The sequence below is a fragment of the Carya illinoinensis genome, chromosome 9 (genome assembly GCF_018687715.1).
Source record: "Carya illinoinensis cultivar Pawnee chromosome 9, C.illinoinensisPawnee_v1, whole genome shotgun sequence".
Taxonomy (NCBI): Eukaryota; Viridiplantae; Streptophyta; class Magnoliopsida; order Fagales; family Juglandaceae; genus Carya; species Carya illinoinensis.
Window position 1 is genome coordinate 16,831,584 of NC_056760.1, and position 20,987 is coordinate 16,852,570.

The 20,987-nt window shown below is 33.4% G+C and overlaps 1 protein-coding gene and 1 long non-coding RNA gene across 2 annotated transcripts; one reads left to right on the top strand and one right to left on the bottom strand.

The window, feature by feature from the left end:
- Positions 1 to 5,428: 5,428 nt before the first annotated feature.
- On the bottom strand, positions 5,429 to 6,065 carry LOC122276732. Its single transcript, XM_043086644.1, has one exon. It carries the CDS (start codon positions 6,015 to 6,017, stop codon positions 5,622 to 5,624), a length of 396 nt encoding a protein of 131 aa, XP_042942578.1. The 5' UTR covers positions 6,018 to 6,065; the 3' UTR covers positions 5,429 to 5,621.
- Positions 6,066 to 11,353: 5,288 nt separating this feature from the next.
- Positions 11,354 to 12,022, top strand: LOC122275108. The gene is made up of 2 exons (XR_006228488.1): positions 11,354 to 11,464; positions 11,807 to 12,022. It is a non-coding gene; the product is annotated as an uncharacterized LOC122275108 (long non-coding RNA).
- The last annotated feature ends 8,965 nt before the right edge of the window (positions 12,023 to 20,987 follow it).

Here is a 20,987-nt window from a genome sequence, read left to right on the forward strand (position 1 = left end):
CAACTTTCTTAACGTGTCATAACGGGTTATAACGTGTCAAAACGGGTTAACCCGTTATCAACCCGTTAAGCAATCGTGTCTTAACGGGTCAATCCGTTTTGACCCGAACCTATTAAGACTAAACCCTAACTCGCTATTATCGTGTTGTGTTCGTGTTGGATTAACGAGTCGTGTAATATATTGCCACCTCTTGGAAAAAGTGAAAACACATACTCATGTACTAGTTTTCAAACTATCATCAAACTAATTTGTTATTAACTTTCAAACTATATATTAATTAGTTTTGACAATCACACCTTCAAACTATTAAAAAAAAAAAAATAGTCTAGCACCTCTAAAAAAATCTGACATAATTGCCCTTGATAAATAAGAAAAGATTTAGAATAAGCTATAAATAAAAAAAACATTTTTTTTTAAAAGAAAAGAAAAAAAAAACCAGAAAAGGCTAATATAATTTTTTAAAACATAAAAAAACAATATGTAATAAAATTCTTAAAAAAAGAGGGGGGGATAATTTTTTGAAGAATGGGATCATATATTATTATTGTTTTCTCCAAATTATAACATATATAGGTGATCATTGATCAATGAAGGCAGATCCTATCAAAATATTCGAGAACGAGATTAACATAATCTATCTCTTGATTTTTTTTTAATGAAGAATATCTGTCTTTTCTGTCTTTTCATGAGAATGTTCAGCTGTGATTTAGTTCACAATGACATCATGATGATCATTCATTGGTGAAATATCACTACGTACTGCATATTTTTCTAACATCATGATGTTTTAATGATTGACAATTGTGCATGTGACAGTACTGTACGAATGCCAGCCTCGATGTCAAGAATTTTGAAAAGCTAACCTAAAACTTACATGCAGTAGTACGTGTACCCTTTTTGTTATCATTGACCAAATCAAATTTGTTACTACGTTCAAATGATGTTGAGAAATGCATGCGGTACTGAAAATCTGAATGTACGTTGATCTAGCTGCTCATGATCATCATGTAATTAATTAATGGGAGTTTGACTTGAATTCGCACAATTTGGGAAGGCCAATGCTTGTACGTACGTTCTTCATCTTGAGAAATGTTTGGCCAACTACTTTATAAAATGATATAATTTAACGTGATATATTATATTATAATTATTTTAATATAAAATAGATTTAATATACTATATGATTAAGTCATTTTAATTTTTAAACTTTAAATACATGTTCAATTAAAATAAGAATTACACTGCATAATAGAAATTCTTAGACGAGGATATATATATATATAGCAATATCTAAAACTCACTACAAAGGATACGCCCTGTTGCAGCTCTTGAATCCTTCGGAAATCACCCTATATTTCGCAGCTGATGGACTGTACCAACAATCGTTGCTTCGTCGCATGTTGGACGCCATATAATCGTTGCTTATGCTGGAACTCAGCTAATGTCTATAATCGTTGGCTTTACAGATGTTTTCCATCGTTTTTTACTGATGGAAAAAACAGAGGAAAGCCGTTGCAACTGCTTTGGAGGACCGATTGTAATCGCTGCACTTAATTGTTTGGGTCGATTTACAACGTCGCAGTCCCAGAAAATTCCCGCTGCAATTATCGATTGCATCCTCGACGATCTACATTTTCAATATTTCGCAAACCGCGTCCATTACAAATTCAAATTTTTACTCTGTTCTGGCCGGGTTCGTTTACGGCATTGAAGGAGATGAGGTGGAGCCCGATCCGTGTGGGGGAGAGCAGATCGACGGTGAGAGAGACGGTGAGCTTGTGGAGGGGCTGTGGAGCATGGGAGCGGCCGTGTAGAGGGCTGACTGAGCGGTGGTGCTGCGCCGTGGAGGAAGGCAGCGCAGGGCCGGAGTTGAGAACAGGGGGCCGATCCGTGTGGGGGAGAGCAGAAGAGACACGGTCGAGAGACGGAGAGCTTGGGGGGGTCGACGGACCTCATTTGCAGGAGGTGGTGCGTCGGCTGAGGAGGCGGCGGCTGGGAACCCATGCCAACTTGTTGGACTTCGACGGCGGCTGGGAACCCATGCGAGAGAGGGCCGGGCTTGGGGGGGTCGACGGCGGAAGATCTGTAGACGGCGAGAGAGGGCCGGAGCTTGGTTGGGTTGCCAGCGCGGTGGGTCGACGGCGGAAGAGCTTCAGAACAGGGGGCCGGAGAACAGGGGGAAGATGTGAAGATCGATCGGCCAAGTGAAGATCTGTAGGGGGGGGGGAAGTGAAAAACAGTGGGTATAAATAATTAAAGCGCACGGTTTTGTTGACTAATATCCAAACCGTTGCAAAAGTTTTTTTTTTTTTTTAGATGTTGCAGCGATTTTTTTGTTGCAACAAGTTCAAAAATCGCCATAAAAATTAATTTGAATATTGCAGCAATTTATAGTCGACGTAAAAAGCCAAAAAGTGCTGCAAAAGACCAATTTCGAATTTTGATGTAAAAAATTTTGCAACCATATAAAAATTGTTGCAAATAAAGATTTTTTGCAACAATTTTTGTTCCATCAAACATAAAATTGCTGGAACAAGACCTTATTCTTGTAGTGACTTTTGTTTTTCAAGTTCCACAACTTCAATTGGAAAGAACAAACTTTAAAATTAAAAGAAAAAATCTTAAGTACACTTCATATTTTAAATGGTTTCATAATTCAATCAATTAAATATTAGCTACTAATTCATGAATTATGAGATATTGCTAGTAAGTGTGATTGAGCAATAAACCTTAAGATGAATAAAAGCATCATTAGTTTGCACTAAACAAAAGTAATTGGAAGACTACAAACAGATAGATCAGTATAATCCTTAAGATTTTAAAATTTATAGCAACTGCAAACCACATGATATTGTGAATGTGAGCTTAAATAGATTAGTAATTGCATCCTATGACTTCTGAATTTTGAAATGAAAATTTCTATTTATTGTTTTTGTAATCATTATCATCTTATCATTCCTTATTTGGAATAATTAAAATGATTGGAACAGAAGTAAAAGTTGAGAAATAGTCTTTCATTCATTTGATAACAATTAGGATGTTGATTAATAGAATGTTGACTATAATTTTTCTTGTGAAATACCTCACTCAAATTCTTGAGTTCCTTACTAATGGAAAGCAATTATTAACTTAGGCCACGTTTGGTTACGTAGTTTAGATGAGATATTTTGAATAGTAGTCAAATTTTTGAGTTAAGATGAGATGAAATAGTTTGTAAGAAAAATGTGTATTTGAATTGTAAAATGAAATGAGATAGTTTTTAATTTTTAGAATTTGAAAAAGGTGTGGGTCCCACTGTTTTATAGAGAACCGAATTGTGTACTATTCATGCATTGTTTTGTACTATTCATATTCGTTTTGCATTGTTCTTGCACCGTTTATTGTCAGTTTTTACTATTCATTACTGTTTATCTAAGTGGATATTTTTAAAATTTAGAGATGAAATATAGTATGTTTGGATAGGGAAAACTATTGTATGGTACAAATGAGATGAAAACATCTCATCTATATTGGCTAACCAAACCTGGCCTTAATTTCATGACATGATTTACTAAGTTTTTAGGCAGATTAACATTAGGAGGCATCGGCCTAATAATACCCTAATGAGAACAACAACAATCCCTAGTTGAAAGAAATGTGATATATATATATTTTGACTTCTAATTAAGTGAAAACAATAAATAGATTTCTAATAATTCAACATATCAGGAAATGATCGATTGAAATGATCGTTAAAAGGTTTATAAATAACATTTCTCCCATAATTTACATGTGACGATCTAATTAATACCTATGCAAGAATTTGGGAGATTCAAAACAAATTGATCAATTATTGTCCTTCATAGGGGGTAAAGTTATGCTAGCTTCATCCTGTTTTTTGGACATTAAAATTTAGCTACTTAATTTCATGTTCGATTCGCTGAAGTTTTAGCAAGTTAATTATATTAGGATGTAACGTCCCGATTCTCTAATGAGAACAACAACAATCCCTAATTGATAAAAGAAAAATTATACTTTTTAGACTTATAATCAAGTAAGTGAAAGAATAAATAGATTTCTAATAATTCGACGTCATGACGTACATATAAGGAAATATTGATGAAATGATCGACAAAAAGTTTATAAATAACATTTCTTCCGTATAAACGTGACGATATTCTAATTAGCTTGATCCATGCAAGAACATGGGAGATTCATCAAGACATTAATTGATTAATTTTTGTCCTTGCTTAGGGGCCAAAGTTATGTTTCATCCTGTATTTTGGACATTAAGATTTAGATGCTTGCATGTGTCAATTTTTTTTCTTGGGTGGGTATCGATCGAGCTAAGTAGATGCTATTCCAAATAAACCTAATTAACTATTTTAATCACTTTTAGTGTCCAGAAATTCTGGTGTCAATCTTTAGAGAACCAAAGGATCCAAAAATAATTTGATTATTGAATGATAATTTATTAGCCAAACTCATTTGATTGAGCTTAATTATTCTATCCATACTCGTTACAGTATAGCTAGAGATTGTACTTGCTGTCTTAAACAAACAAAATTGGTTATGTTTGGATGTTGAGATGGGTTATAAATAATAATATTTTTTGGGTCTCATTGAAATGGGTTTAACTTTAATTTATTTAAGTTGATATGTGTTTAACTTCTTAGATTGAAATGTATAAAGTAGGTTAAAATGCGTTTAACTTTTTAATGAAAAGTTAAAAAAGTAGATAGTTCCATCAATGATTGGTTTGAGATGAGTTGAGTTTGGTTTCACAACCAAACACGACCTAAACCAAGTTAAAATGTTAGTCACTTCTATTGATCTTCTACACTATCAATTAAGTATCAACAACATCAAAGCCAATTTCACAAATAATAAACTAAATCATATATAAAATAATACTACTGATCTTTATTTGGAATTTATGCACATAACCAGTTACAATGTGATACAATTTTGAAAGAAAGAAAGAAAAAAGGCATATAATTGTGATTAACCCAATTCAATTATAGGATGATCAGTTTCTATCAGTATTATCCATTAGGGAAATAATAACAATAATGTTTACATTATTGTTATTATTATTATTAATTAACACTAAAACAATAGCCAAAAGCCCAAAACAACATCTTTCACTTTGTTTGTCTCCCACTCGATTGCACACAAATTATAAACACATGAGAAACAGGCGCCGTTAAAATTCATTCTGTCGAAGATCTGACAAAAGCTCCAACACTGCAAGAGCTCAGTGGCACATTCTTCTTCCTGCGAATCATGATGAAGGAGAAGAGAATCTGAGGGTAATAATATATAATCTGCGCGCAGTATTCACACATTCATGAGAACCAAACAAAAACCTTAGAAGTCAAAAAATTAAATCAATCCCATATGTACAATAATAGCTCATAAAAAAAAAAAAAAAAAAAACAATCATCAGTGAATCCATAAAATCAAATTTCATTTCTGGCCTTATCCCAAGTTTTCTTCCGTTACAATGAATGATAATCCTAAGCAAACATAAGCTTGAGGATATTTTCCTTTCCGCTTTTTATTTTCTTTCTTCTGGAAAAAGAGAAAAAAATATGAAGAACAGCCTCGGCCATAGACTCATATTGCAGTAGTACTGGTACTCATGTTTCCAGAAAGCCAGTCATCCTTAGAATCGAGTTCCGAACTCGACTTAAATCCCGGCCCTTGAGGGTCCGCCCGTTGCCAGTGCAAACAGAGTACGCCATTTTTCCGGCGGCTCGACGCCCTGTGATGACGTGGGGCGGTACCATTTCCTCGCCATACCCATCCTCTTCAAGGTCATCGCTAACCGCATGGCGGAATATATCTCTATCGGGGACATTGACGGGGAGCGAGTAATTGCCCATTCTTTTCTCAAGCTTGCTGTTCTTGGACTTGATGTTCTGATGCCCCATTTCTTTGTTGTTTGGGCGAGTGTCCTTGTTGAGGCGGCGGCGGCGGTCTTGTTCGGCAAAAATAACGTCGGATTCTTGGAGTTCTTCGAGGTCCTTGGCCATAGGGTGGTAGAAGAGAAAACAAACGGAAATGAGAAATAAAATGGGGTACGAAGGTGTTCAATTTATATAGAGGATCGAAGTCGTACTTTGTACACTTTTTGGCTGTTTGTGTTGTGAGATGGCGTCAGCAGAAGGCAGGAAAGCGTTGAGTGCGGTCCCAGCTTTCTCTCTCTGGAATTTATAAGGGTAACATTCGAGAGTTCATGTTTGAGTACTGTTTCCATCTAACTTTTCCTTAAGACAGCTCTTTTTCTTATGGTTCACGAATTCTGTTTTTTTGTTTTGTTTTTGTTTTATTTATGATTGTTGCTTGTTTGGCTCATACATTGACTTAGCTCAACTTAGAATTGAGTTGTGTATTTGTATTGTGTTTTGATGTCTACCTTGTACAAGAAAATATCTCGATATTTTTTCATATATTGCTCGTTTAACGTAAACGTAACATGTATGTAAGATTTTTATTAATTTTTATTGATCATAATTTAAAATGAATCTTAAAATAATAGAAGCAATGCATCTTGAAAATGCAAAGATAAAATTTTGAAAAATGATTTGATTTAATGTTATGATACTAATTACTAATGAGAAGAGTTGTCATTGCTTGAGGGGCACACAATGGGACATAATGGGTTTAAATGTGTAATGGTGTCTTCATTAATTACTTTCTAGGGAAAAGAAATGTTGACACTTTTTTTCTTTATAATCGTGTTTACGAGTACTACCACATTTTTTTCAATTCTGGCCTCGTAATGATTGTTTTCACTTGAATGCACACGAACTGACAGTAAAAAGCTTTAATTACAATTGAGGAAATTATGAAAGCCTTAAATACATAGGTAGAGAGCTAATTATTTCCAATTTACTTTTTCCTTCTAAGCACCAATTACTTCCCATGTATGTCAAATTTACTTCATCATCCTTCCAAAACTAATGAATTATGGAAAATGTCTGTATGTGGTCTAAGTTTGCCTCTCATTTTAATAATTAATATATTTAATTTTTTTTTTACTTAACAATTAAGGAAGTTATTTTTAATATATTGATGAGTTTTTTTTAAAATATTAAAAAATATAAAAATAAAAAGACTAATTCGTATGTGTTAGAAGACATGCTTAACGGTTAAAGCTGAACGACACATTAGCACTGCCGATAAATTATCTAAGATAAAACACTCAAAGACTTTGTTTTAATGGGCAAGACTCATAAGCCAAAAATCTTATCATAAAAATATCAAATAATAGTAATAATTCAAATGCTTAGGGATTGGCTCAAGTAAACCAAATGTTTTAGACTTGGAGGTATGCTCCTTGGTCTAAGATTCAAATTCTCATGTTAATTTAAACTCATCCAAATTAAATAAAACTTAAATGAATTTAAAAGAAAAATAATATTTATTATTTATCAGATCATTATTATTATGAAAAAGAATGTTATTATTTATCTTTACGTTGTTATTTGTATCGGGTAAGGGTTAAGGGGCCAAGCTACGACCTCCCCACGTTGGAGGATGTGGTGGGTCCGCAAGGAATGAATTCAACGCAAAGAGCCACTTGTCATCCGCCACGTGGATCGATGGACAACCTCACGTAGGTAGGGGAAAGCTCCATCAATAATGCTAGTTAGCTTGTGTTTTTACGTGTAAGACTGTCATGTGGTGTAGGCAGTAGGAGGAGTAGGGGGATTTCTTTTGTTTGTTCTCTCTTCGAAGCATAAATGCATTATTTTGGGGGGTACAGTATAATTATTAATTATTTAGGGAAAGAAGGTTTAAAATGTCTTCTAGAGGGATAAGTGCATCCGTCGTGTTTGCTCTGTTTAGGAAGCAAGCAAACAAAGACATACAAGTCAAGGGAGAGGAAAAGTGTTTGTTTTTTTTTGCACTTTTTAGAAGAATATATATAAATAAATAAATAAAGAGCTGTGGAGGGAAGTGTGTATTTGTGTATTTTATTTTATGTAAAATATTTTTTGTTTTGGCTAAAGAACAGTACAGATGCACTTGGTTGGAATGGTAAAAAGTGGGGTGGAGTTATAATTAAAGAAAGTGTTGGGGTCATTTTTTTTTCAGTTTTATCCACTGTTTTCTTCTTTCCTTCTCTTTTGGTCCAAATTGCATGTTCGTTACTGACGGTAATTAAGAAATCAGATCAATTCAATTTGTTGAATTGAAAGTTCTGTACATTAATTTATTTATTTTTATTAAAAGAATTTTTAAGTTTTCAACTGAAAAATTAATGACCGAAATCATGTTGAAGTCAAATTAATTTGTTTAACATTCCTTTCCTTTTTTCTATCGATCGAATAGTGTAAACCTTTTTTTTTAATTTTTTTTTCATACATTTTTTAAACCCATTTAAATATTTTTAAAAATAAAAAAAATCATAAAATCATTAAAAAATACTTCTTTACTCATTAAGTTAAAAAATAAAAAATAAAAATCGATCTGTATAAAATAGGTGTACACACTTTTTCGGTGACTATTATTTCTCTTTTGTTTATTATGAATGGGTTAATGTATACAAGTGCATAATATATTATATATGGAAGACTCGAAGAACACGAAATTAAAGAATATTGGTGACTCAAAACTCAAGACTAATATTTAATGGTAATTTATAACTATTAATTAGGGGGAATAATACCGCGGATACCATTTAAACGAGCTTGAGGTCTTTTGTTGTTGTTTTTATTTGTGGAGAAATCTTAAAAAATAAAAAATAAAAAAACTTTTAAATTGATGGAGTTTATAATTAAACACGAGATGTCAGATTCATTTTATAATAAAAGAACTTTATAATATAATATATCATGTTAGGTTACGTCAGTTTCTAATTTTTTTTAATATTATTTTTATTTTAAAATTTGAAAAAATTGAATTATTTTTTATATTTTGTTTAGAAATTAATTAGAAAAGTTGTAATGATTAAATGAGATAAAATGAAATTAAATAGTTTGTGAGAACAAACAAAACCTTAGTCATTATATATCCTTTCATTAATGTGACGAATTAGTATAAAATGATTTGCATATATACGAAACGGATGTAAATGAAGCAAAGAAATTAACCCACGGAAAGAGATACGTACGTCGTACGTGTAGAGGAAGAGGGAGATCGATGGTGGCGTCCACCTCAAGAAAACCCGACACATAAAAATTGTTAGGGCTATCCTTGAATGCGTAGGTACTTGACGTACCCACATACCCTTTTCATTGAAAACGATTGCGCCTATAGATATAAATTCTAAAATGTTTTAGACGAGTACTTATAACTTATTTAGGGACGTTGATTCTAGGCCAGCAGTTTTGTTCTCTTTTACATGATGCTCTAGCTATATATATGTATACAAGATGAAGAAGATATTTATTTGCAATTTGCAATTAGGACAGGGATAATGACTTCAACCTCATCTGATAATCACATCTTACTGCTCATATATTTTGATGACTGATTATTTGTGTTATATAATTTACATATGATAGTGATTTGTCACTGATCATGATGATCTTGGTCTTCAAGATTCGATAAACAGTCACGTAACTTATATAGGTTGAATATTAATTAGAGGTTTGAAGTTGGGCATGGATGCAGAGAAGCCCTCAAAATGGTGTTGCATTCGTATGGAATGAAAGAAAAGCAATCCGCCTGTTTATTTTTGTCCATATTCTCAGGATGGTAGCTTGCCTTAGAGCTAGATGATCTGGGAAAGCCATGCAAACTCTGCAGATAACGTTATTCTTTTCTTAGAGCTTTGGTTAACGAGGTATATATAACAAAAAGGTTTGGTTTGGTGTAGATGATGATGATATTCTATAAGAAACGTATGATTGAAGCATGCAATTATGAGATGATTATCCAATGTCAAAGCATATATAATTAGGCTGATTAAAAATTTGTTTTGTGTGATAATAAATGATCAAGATGCTTAATTAAGGAGGCATGCATGCATATATTCTTTGTTTATAGATTTACAATCAATATGAACTTTGCCATTGCTTGATGTGCATATATATATAATGGATTTGGAATATTAATTCTTGTAACTAAAAAGCCATCAATAACTTTTACATGACATTAATAATGGATCAGTAATGCTACTCATCATATTTTTATTCATTATCATTCTCTTATCCCATGATATGATACTAGATGTTGCGAAAAATCTTTGTCATGTTTCACTTATTTACTAATCATTTGATGCCATATCAAAATATATTATTGCTAAAAAGACTATGGTTAAAATGACAGTGAATAACATTTCTCACGGTAATGTTCTATTGAATCCCTCGGTTTAAGATCAAATGAAATATATAATTTGGAATTTTGAATTTTAAAATGATGAGTAATGATATATATGCACTCTTTTTTTTTTTTATAATTCCGTATAAAATAAAAGACACTTGTTCAAAATTTGAAACTCGAATAAGATGAAAAACATAATATTTGATTTTATTAATGAAGCAGTTTGATGTCAGCCAAAAATAGAAGTTATTATGATGGCTAGCTAAGAAACAAAAATTAGGGATTTAGATTGAGAAAGATGCAAACTGAGATAAACTTGCTTAAATATCTAAAAATGTTTGAGTGGCCGCACAAATAATGAATAAAATAAGTAACTCGCCAAAATCTGGTCCCAAATTGAAAACAAAAACCACCTCTCAAAACGGAAAGCAAAATGTCACCATAAAAAGAAAATAATTACTTATATCGACGATTCAGAAGGAAAAATGACTGATGTCGAGGTAGAGACAAGGACAACCAAGCACATGAACATGATGATCACAATGTGTGCATCAAAAAGAGTTTTTCGAATTGGGATAATATGTGCAATTCCAATATTCGTAGTCAAAGTTACGTACTAATAAAATACTGACACGTGAGCAATATTGCCTCAATTTTTAGGATCTTCACATTTTCCTAGCTACCATATTTGCATCGATTTGCTTTCTTGAAGTAGTCCAATTCCATCAATGTTGAAATTGTAAGCTCGACTCCTTAAGATCCTTATCTGTCTACATCAGAATACTATTGTGTTGAATGGTTGTAAAATAGATTATAAGATAGTTACACCTATATGATTATTCATAAAATGATTTTAGTTGCATCTTAGCAATTGGTTTTGATCCTAAAGTGTAGTTCATTTATTAAATTTGTGGGAAAATAGGAAAAAAAGAGCAAGCAGGGACATATGATGGAGGCCCATTATAGGTAAACTTAAAATCCAACCAAGCATTGTCTATCTTTGTTCCCTACATATCAGTGGCCCAATTCTTCCAGCTCGAATCATGAACCTAAAAAATTAATAGAAGAAGGTTCTTATGCGGTGTACAGGCTTGCTCTCCAAATTGCAACTTTCACACACACTGACAGACTCACAATGGAAATTGAGGCTCTGCTGCTTCCAAAGTCAAAAACTCAACATGAGTTTTCCTTTTTTCCAGTAGATAATGTATGTTTTCCTCATTCGTTTACAAAAGTTATTGCAAGCGCTTGTACAGTTTGTTTTGTTTAAAACCTATTCTTTTCTTCATTCATGTATCGGTTCAAGAGTTGATGGTCGAAGATTTAGTCCTAAGTTCGTGGCATTTAGGTCATTAACGAATAATAGTGGTTTTTTGGTGTTTGGCTCCTGGTGCTTTCTGGTAGGTCATAGTCATAGAAGACTTTCTCAGTCGAAACTGAGTTCTTACTGACTTTCGATACTCTATGTAGTTGGTTGGGAATAGGATGTCTTGACCTTTGTTCATTTTTTTTTCTTTTTTTACTGAGACTCTTGTTTATTTTGATGCAGTTAGTTTTGAGTTAGAAGAATACGAAGATGGGTATGTAGAGAGCCAACAGAGGGGCCAATTTGTAGGAAGAGAAAAAGTATACAGGATTAGTACACAAATGTGTAACAAAGGAAAAAAGAGAAATGAAAAGGAAGAAAGGAAACAGTCAGTTTTGTATGTAGAATTTTTTTAACAAACAATTGAGTTTCCTCTGTGGCTGTCGATATTTTGTTTCCTATTCTTCTATCGTTGTTGTTTCTCTTCTCTTCATCTATATCAACCTTTCCACTCATTGCAGTTGGTGACTTTATCTTCAGCTATTTGCCCCATTGTCCGTTAACAGGTCTAACGTTAAAGTTTAAAGTTGGTTGTTTGAGAATGATGAAAATTTTGTTAAGAATATAATACTAACAAATAAATCTAAAAGATGTCCATGTTTGTTCTCTACATATCAATGACCCAATTCTTCCAACTGAATCCTAATTGAAACTAGAAAGTTAAATAGAAAAATGTTATTGTATGGTGTACCGGCTCGCTCTTCCAAATTACAACTTTCATACATTTTGATAGACCCACAATGCAAATTGAGGCTCTGCTACTTCCCAAGCCCAAAACTCAACTTGGCTTTTTCTTTTTCCGGTAGATGAAGTTTGTTTTCCTCATTCGTTTACAAAATTTTATTGCAAAGGCTTGTATAGTTTGTTTTGTTCAAAACCTCTTCTTTTCCTCATTCAAGTATCGATTCAAGAGCGGCTGGTCGAAGGTCTAGTCATTAGTTTGTGGCATCTGGGTTATCCATGAATAGTAGCAATTTTTGGGTTTTTTGCTGCTCGTCCTTTCTGGTAGGTTGTAGACATAGAAGGTTTTCTTAGCTATTACTAAGTTCTTGGTGACGTTCGATTCTTTGTGTAGTTGATTGTGCATAATACCTTGACCTTGGTCCGTGCCCTTTTTAATAAGACTCGTCTATTTTCATGCACCTAGCTTTGAGTTAGAAGGATACGAAGAACGGTATTTAGAGAGGCTACACTAGAGGGGCCAAATTATAGGAGAGAAAAAAAAAGAGGAAATGAAAAGGAAGAAAGAAAATGGTCTATTTTGTATGTGGAATTTTAATAAACATTTGAGCTTCTTCTATGGTTGTCGGTATTTTGTTTCATATTCTTCTATAACTATTGTTTCTATTCTTTTAATCTATATCACCCTTTTCACTCATTCTGCATGGTGACTTTATCTTCGGTTACTTACCACATTGTCTGTTAATGACACTAACGTTAACATTTAAAGCCAACTATTTGAGAGTGACGAAAATTTTGTTACAAATAGAATACAAATAAACAAATATAAATGCTAACCATGAAAATTAGTGGCATAATTCTCCCTGCTTGAATCATAATTGAAACTAAAAACTTAGATAGAAAAAGGTTCTTGTACGGTGTACCGGCTTGCTCTTCAAAATTGCAACTTTCACACACTTTGACAAACTCGCAACAAAATTGAGGCTCCACTGTTTCCAAAGCCAAAAACTGAACTTAGATTTTCCTTTTTTCTAGTTGATAAGGTATGTTTTCCTCCTTCATTTACAGAAGTTATTGCAAACGGTTTTGAAATTCATTTGATTTAAAACCTCTTCTTTTACTCATTCACATATCGTTTCAAGAGCTTCTAGTCGAAGGTCTAGTTATGAGTTCGTGGCATCTAGGTCGTTCATGATTAGTACCAGTTTTTGGGTATTTGGCTCTTAATTCCTTGTCCTTTTTGGTAGGTTGTAGACATAGAAGACTTCCTCTATAGTTATTGAACTCTTGGTGACTTTCTATGTTCTGTGTATTTGATTGACCATAAGATGCCTTGAGCTTGGTCTATGTTTTCTTTAAGAAGACCTCTGTCTGTTTTAATGCACTTAGCTTTGAGTTAGAAGAATACTGAGAATGGTATGTAAAGAGACAACATTAGAGTGGCCAAAATGTATGGGGAGAAAAAAAGTATGTAGGAATAGTACACGTGTAACAAAGAAAAAAGAGAGATGAAAAGAAAGAAAGAAGGTGGTCAGTTTTGTATGTGTAATTTTAACAAACAATTGAGCTTCTTCTATGGCTGTCAGTATTTTGTTTCTTATTTTTCTATAGCTCTTGTTTCTTTTCTCTTCATCAACATCACCCTTTCAGCTTATTGCAGTTGGTGACTTTATCTTCGGCTATTTTCCCCATCGTCCATTAATGGGTCTAACGTTAACGTATAAAACCAATTATTTTAGAGTGATGAAATTTTGTTAAGAATATAATACAAATAAATAAATCTAAATGCTGTCCATATTTGTTCCCTACATATCAGTGGCCCAATCTTCTAGCCTGAATCATAATTGATGCTAGGCAAAATAGAAATTCTTCTAAAGGCTTGCTAAGCAACCAAAACTGGGGATTGAGATTGAGATTGAGAAAGATGCAAACAGAGAGAAACTTTGAGATAAACTCGGAGATTAGAATTTATTGATCAAAGTCCAAAATCCATTTCTGAAGTCCATAAAATGGGCTTAAATAGCTAGAGAAGTCTAGGTGACCACACAATTAAGTAATAAAATAAGTATATAGTCAAAACTTGGCCCCACATCAGAAATAAAAATCATCTTTCAAAACGAAAAGCAAAATATGACAATAAAAAAAAAAAAAAAAAACATAAATCATAGCATGGTCATAACGATGTGTGCGTCAAAAAGAACTTTCTGAATTGGGATCATATGCACGATTCTGATACCCATAGTCAAAATTATGGTCAAAATATTGATGGGTGCATAATATTGTATCAATTCCTATGATCTTCACCCTTTTTTGCCATATTTGTGCCGATTTTCCTTCTTAAGTTGATTTTAGTTGGATCTTAACTTGGTTTTGATCCAAGGGTGTCCTTAATTTATTAAATTTGTGGAAATAAAATAGAGTGGGCTGAAGGGCATATGGGCCTTATAGGTAATCTTCAAATCCAATTCAACTATGTCCATGTTTGTTCCTTACATATCAGTAGCCCCATTCTTTCGGCCCAAATAATAATTGAAACTAAAATGTTGAACAAAAATGGGTTCTTGTACGATGTACCAACTCCCTATTCCAAATTGCAACTTCCACACACTCTGACAACTCGCAATGGAAACTGAGGCCTTAATGCTTCACAAGCCAAAAACTCAACTTTGTATTTTCGTTTTATATTTTCCCCATTCATTTACAATTGCGCAATATCGCCTTAATTCATAGGATCTTCACCTTTTCCTTCCATGTCGAGGTAGTCTAGTGCCATCAATGTCGAATATGTCAACTCAGCATCTTTAAATCCGTATCCTCTTACATCAGAGTACTACTTTATTGAATGATTGTAAAATAGGTTATAAGATAGTTACACGAATATGATGAAGGGAAAAAAGAGCGCGTTGAAGAGCATATAATGAAGGTCCATTGTAGGTAAACTTAAAATCCAACCAAATGTTGTCCATGTTTTTTCCTTACATATCAGAGGCCCAATTCTTTTAGCCCAAATCATAATTGAAACTAAAAAGTCAAATAAAAGAGATTCTTGTACGGTATGCTGAGACTTGGATGTACCGTACAGTAACTTTTCTATTTGAACACAAATTTATTTCTAAATTTTAAAAATATTTATTTAAATAAACAGTAAAAACTAACGAAAAATAGTTATAAACAGCGTACAACTGACATGAACGGTAAATAAATAGTGTAAACTGCTAATACATAATTCAGCTCCTTATAAAATAGCAAGATTTACGTACTTTTTAAATTTTAAAAATTAAAAATTATTTTATCTTATCTCACTATCTAAATACATATTTTTTTATAAATGATTTCATTCTAATTCAATTAAAATTTTTTATTATTATTTAAAAGATTTTATATCATTTCAATTGAACTATACATCTTAATAAGACTTGAGGTCTAATTTATTTTAATAGATGAGATGGAATTATGAGGTCATGTTTATTTTAATAGTGAGATAAAGATTAGTTAAGATAAAAATTAAAAATTAAATAAAATATTATTAAAAATTATTTTTTTAATATTATTATTATTTTAAATTTTATAAAAGTTAAATTATATATATTATTTTAAGTGAAAAATTTTAAAAAATTATAACGATAAAATTAATATTAGGTTTCTGTTGTAAAATAACATTGTAAAATTGTATGACCACCTTGAGCTAGCCGTCAAATGCACAGTGCATAGTGCCAGCATAGTACTGCATAGTAACTGGCATAGTAAATGGCCGACATCGCACAGTGCGCATAGTGTCAACATAGTACTGCATAGTAATTGGCATAGTAAATGCCCGACATCGCACAGTGCATAGTGTCAGTATAGTACTGCATAGTAAATATGCACAGTGCCAGCATAGTACTGCATAGTAACTTGCATAGTTCCCTTTGTACGCCTATATATATCGTTGAATTCTTTAAGAAATTCATAAGTTTTATAACTTCTCTGAGTTCTATCTCTCTCTCTCTCTCTCTCCTTTCGATAGTTTTATAACACGTTATCAGCACGAGAGTTCTGACGATCTTGAAGCTAATTGTCCTCTACTTCAAGTAAGTCTTTCAATATATTTTTTTATAGTTTTCAAAATGAATATGAAATATTAAACATACTTATGTTCTTGATTTATATATGTAAAAAATGTCAAATCTTACAAAATTGGAATTCGTTGCTCTTGACATTTCTGGGAAAAATTATTTATCTTGGATCCTTGATGCTGAGATCCATCTGGATGCAATGAACCTGTGAGATACAATTAAAGAAGGAAATCAAGGGTCCCTGCAGGACCGTGCTAAGGCAATGATTTTCCTTCGGCACCATCTTCATGAAGAATTAAAAACTGAGTATCTAACGGTGAAAGATCCACTTATTTTGTGGAATGATTTAAGGGAGAGATATGAACACCAAAAAACTGTAATCCTCCCAAAAGCTCGTCATGATTGGATGCACCTGAGGTTGCAAGACTTCAAGAGTGTTAGTGAGTATAACTCTGCACTCTTTAAAATTAGCTCGCTATTGAAATTATGTGGTGAAAAAGTCACTGATGATGACTTGTTAGAGAAGACATATACTACTTTTCATGCCTCGAATGTGCTCCTGCAGCAGCAGTATCGAGAGCGAAAGTTCAAGAAATATTCTGAACTTATATCTTGTCTTCTATTAGCTGAGCAAAATAATGAGCTTTTATTAAGAAATCACCAGTCACGTCCTACTGGTTCTATATCATTCCCTGAAGTGAATGGTACTAGATTTACATCATTCCAAGAAGCGAATGGTGCATCTTTTCAAAGAAAAAGAGGGCGTGGACGTGGTAAGAAAAACTATAGAAGTGGAGGTCCTAGAAGTGACCACACTAAAAGGGAAAATAATAGATATACACCGTACCATCAGAAGTGGTTCAACTCAGAAAAGGGCAAAGGTCCTCAAAATAAATTTGTAAAGAAATATGAAGATGAATGTCATAGATGTGGTATGACTGGACATTGGTCTCGTACCTGTCGTACAGCTAAACACTTGGTTGACTTATACCAATCTTCCATAAAAGAAAAAACAAAGAAATTTGAAACAAATTTTGCTGAACCATCATATGCTTTAAATTCTATAGATGGAGAAGATATTACAAGTTTTGATGTTTCTGATTTCTTTGAGGATTCTAGTGGTAGAGTTGATCATGGAAGTGTTCCTTTTTAATTAATGTATTTCCTTTATATTATTGTAAAATATTTTTATTCTGTAATGTTTTTTTTAGTAATGAAAGTTTTATATATTTTGTAGAATCATGAGTCTTATTGATGAACTTTCTATCTCCGAGATGAATAATAAAGATGTATGTCTGGCTGACAGTGCTACAACTCACACAATTCTTAAGGATAAAAAATATTTTCAAAATCTAACATTGAGTAAAGCCTATGTTCATACCATCTCCGGTTCATCGAATCTAATTGAAGGCTCCGGAAGAGCTTATATTGTGTTGCCTAATGGCACCAAATTTTGCATTGATGATGCTCTATTTTCTTCACAATCCAGAAGAAATTTATTAAGTTTTAAAGATATACGTCGTAATGGTTGTCATATTGAAACCATTAACGAAGACGATAAAGAGCATCTTCTCATTACTAAAATAATTTCGAGCCAGAAGCTCGTATTAGAAAAACTGTCTGCCCTCTCATCTGGATTGTATTATACAAAAATGAGAACAATTGAATCACATGTTGTAATGCACCAGAAGTGCATTGATCCCAAAATATTTATGACTTGGCATGATCGCCTTGGACATCCGGGATCAATAATGATGAGACGAATAATTGATAATTCGTATGGGCATCCCTAAAGAATCAGAAGATTATCTTACCCAATGAATATCCATGCTCTGCATGTTCTCAAGGTAAATTGATTATCAAACCATCTATCTCAAAGGTTGGTTTTGAATCTCCATCTTTTTTACAAAGGATTCATGGAGATATATGTGGGCCTATTCAACCATCAAGTGGACCGTTCAGATATTTTATGGTTTTAATTGATGCATCAAGTCAATGGTCACATGTTTGTTTACTTTCCACTAGAAATGCTGCATTTGCTAAACTTCTTGCACAAATAATTAAGCTACGAGCACAATTCCCTGACTATCCAATTAAAACTATTCGATTGGATAATGCAGGAGAATTTACATCTCAAGCTTTTGATAATTATTGCATGTCAATAGGAATAGATGTTGAACATCCAGTTGCCCACACACATACTCAAAATGGTTTAGCTGAATCATTGATTAAAAGGTTTCAGCTAATCGCTAGACCTTTACTCATGAAATCAAATCTTTCTATTTCTGCTTGGGGACATGCTATAATTCATGCAGCATCATTAATTCAAGTTAGACCATCAGCATATCACAAATATTCACCATTACAGTTTGCATTTGGTCAGCAACCAAATATTTCTCATCTTCGTACTTTTGGATGTACTGTATATGTTCCAATTGCACCTCCACAACGTACAAAGATGGGCCTCAACGTAGACTTGGGATATATGTTGGGTTTGATTCTCCATCTATTATCAGATACCTTGAGCCTCTTACAAGGATATGTTTAAGGCACGTTTTGAGGATTGTCATTTTGACGAATCCATTTTTCCAACAATGGGTAATGAGAAGTCGGTGCCTGAAGCACGACAAACATTGTGTAATGAGAAGTCGGTGCCTGAAGCACGACAAGAAATTACTTGGGAAAATAAAGCTCTTTCCCAATTTGATCATCGTACAAAAGAATGTAATCTAGAGGTTCAAAAGATTATTCATTTGCAAAGTGTTGCAAACCAATTACCGGATGCATTTACTGACACTAAAGGTGTGGTAAAATCATATATTCCTGCTGTTAATGTTCCAGCAAGGATTGCAGTCCCTGAAGGACAAGTTGCCAAAATAGCAATAGGCGAGTCTAAGATACGCCTGAAGCGTGGACGGCCTATTGGTGCTAAGGACAAAATTCCTCGAAAGAGGAAAATACAAAATGAATTTGGTACTCCTGAAGAGTCCATACCAACACAGGCCATAAGAGTAATTGATGCTCATGAAGAGAGTAAATCTCCTGAGAAAGAACCTCCTGAAGAGGTATTTCATGAAATGTCTTCCCTTGAAGAGGGACAGGTACCTGAAAATAACGAGATCTCGATACATTTCATGAATACAGGAGAAATTTTGAATAGAAATAAAACTGTTGTCGACAACATATTCTCATATAAAATGGCTCTTGACATTATCAGAAGTAATGAAGAAATTGAGCCAAGAACTGTCGAAGAATGTCGACGTAGAGATGACTGGCCAAAATGGAAATCAGCTATTGAAGCTGAATTAAACTCGCTAGCAAAGCGAGAGGTCTTTGAACCAATTATACAAACACCAAAGGGTGTAATACCCGTTGGATATAAATGGGTATTTATACGTAAACGTAATGAAAGTAATGAAATTGTGCGATATAAAGCACGACTTGTTGCACAAGGTTTCCTGCAGAAACCGGGGATTGATTATGAGGAAACATACTCTCCTGTTATGGATGCAATCACATTCAGATATTTGATTAGTTTGGCAGTTATAAAAAGATTGGATATGCAGTTGATGGATGTGGTCACCGCATATTTATATGGATCATTAGATCATGACATATATATGAAAATCCCTGAAGGATATAAAATGCCTGAAGCTTCTAATCTGAGTACATCCAGAAGTATGTATTCTATTAAGCTTCAAAGATCTTTATATGGGTTAAAACAATCCGGACGCATGTGGTATAAACGTCTTAGTGAATATCTATTGAAAGAAGGATTTGAGAATAATCCAATATGCCCATGTGTTTTTATTAAGAAATCAGACTCCGGATTTGTTATTATTGCGGTTTATGTTGATGATCTAAATCTTGTTGGAACTCCTGAAGAGATCAGAAGAACTGCTACATATTTAAAGAATGAATTTGAAATGAAAGATCTTGGCAAAACGAAATTTTGTCTCGGCCTGCAGCTCGAGCATTTGCCAAATGGAATTCTCATTCATCAATCAAATTATACAGAGAAAGTCTTGAAACACTTTTACATGGACAAAGCTCATCCCCTGAGTACTCCAATGGTTGTTCGATCACTTGATGTGCAGAAGGATCCATTTCGTCCTTGTGAAGACAATGAAGAAATTCTTGGTTCTGAAATACCTTATCTCAGTGCAATTGGAGCCCTAATGTATCTTGCAAATTGCACTCGGCCTGATATTGCATTTTCAGTTAATTTACTTGCAAGATATAGTTCCGCACCAACTCGAAGACATTGGAATGACATTAAACATATCCTTCGATACCTTCGAGGTACGGTTGATATGGGATTATTTTATCAATATTGTTCAAGTCCACAATTAGTTGAATATGCAGATGCAGGTTATCTTTCAGATCCACACAGAGGTAGATCTCAGACTGGATATGTATTTACTTATGGAAATTCTGCTATATCATGGAGATCTGTCAAACAAACACTATCTGCTACATCTTCAAATCACTCAGAGATCATTGCAATTCATGAAACAAGTCGAGAATGCATTTGGCTAAGATCAATGATCCAACATATTCAAGAAAAGTGTGGTCTTCCAGTGATTAATGATAGTCCAACAACTTTATACGAAGATAATGCTGCTTGT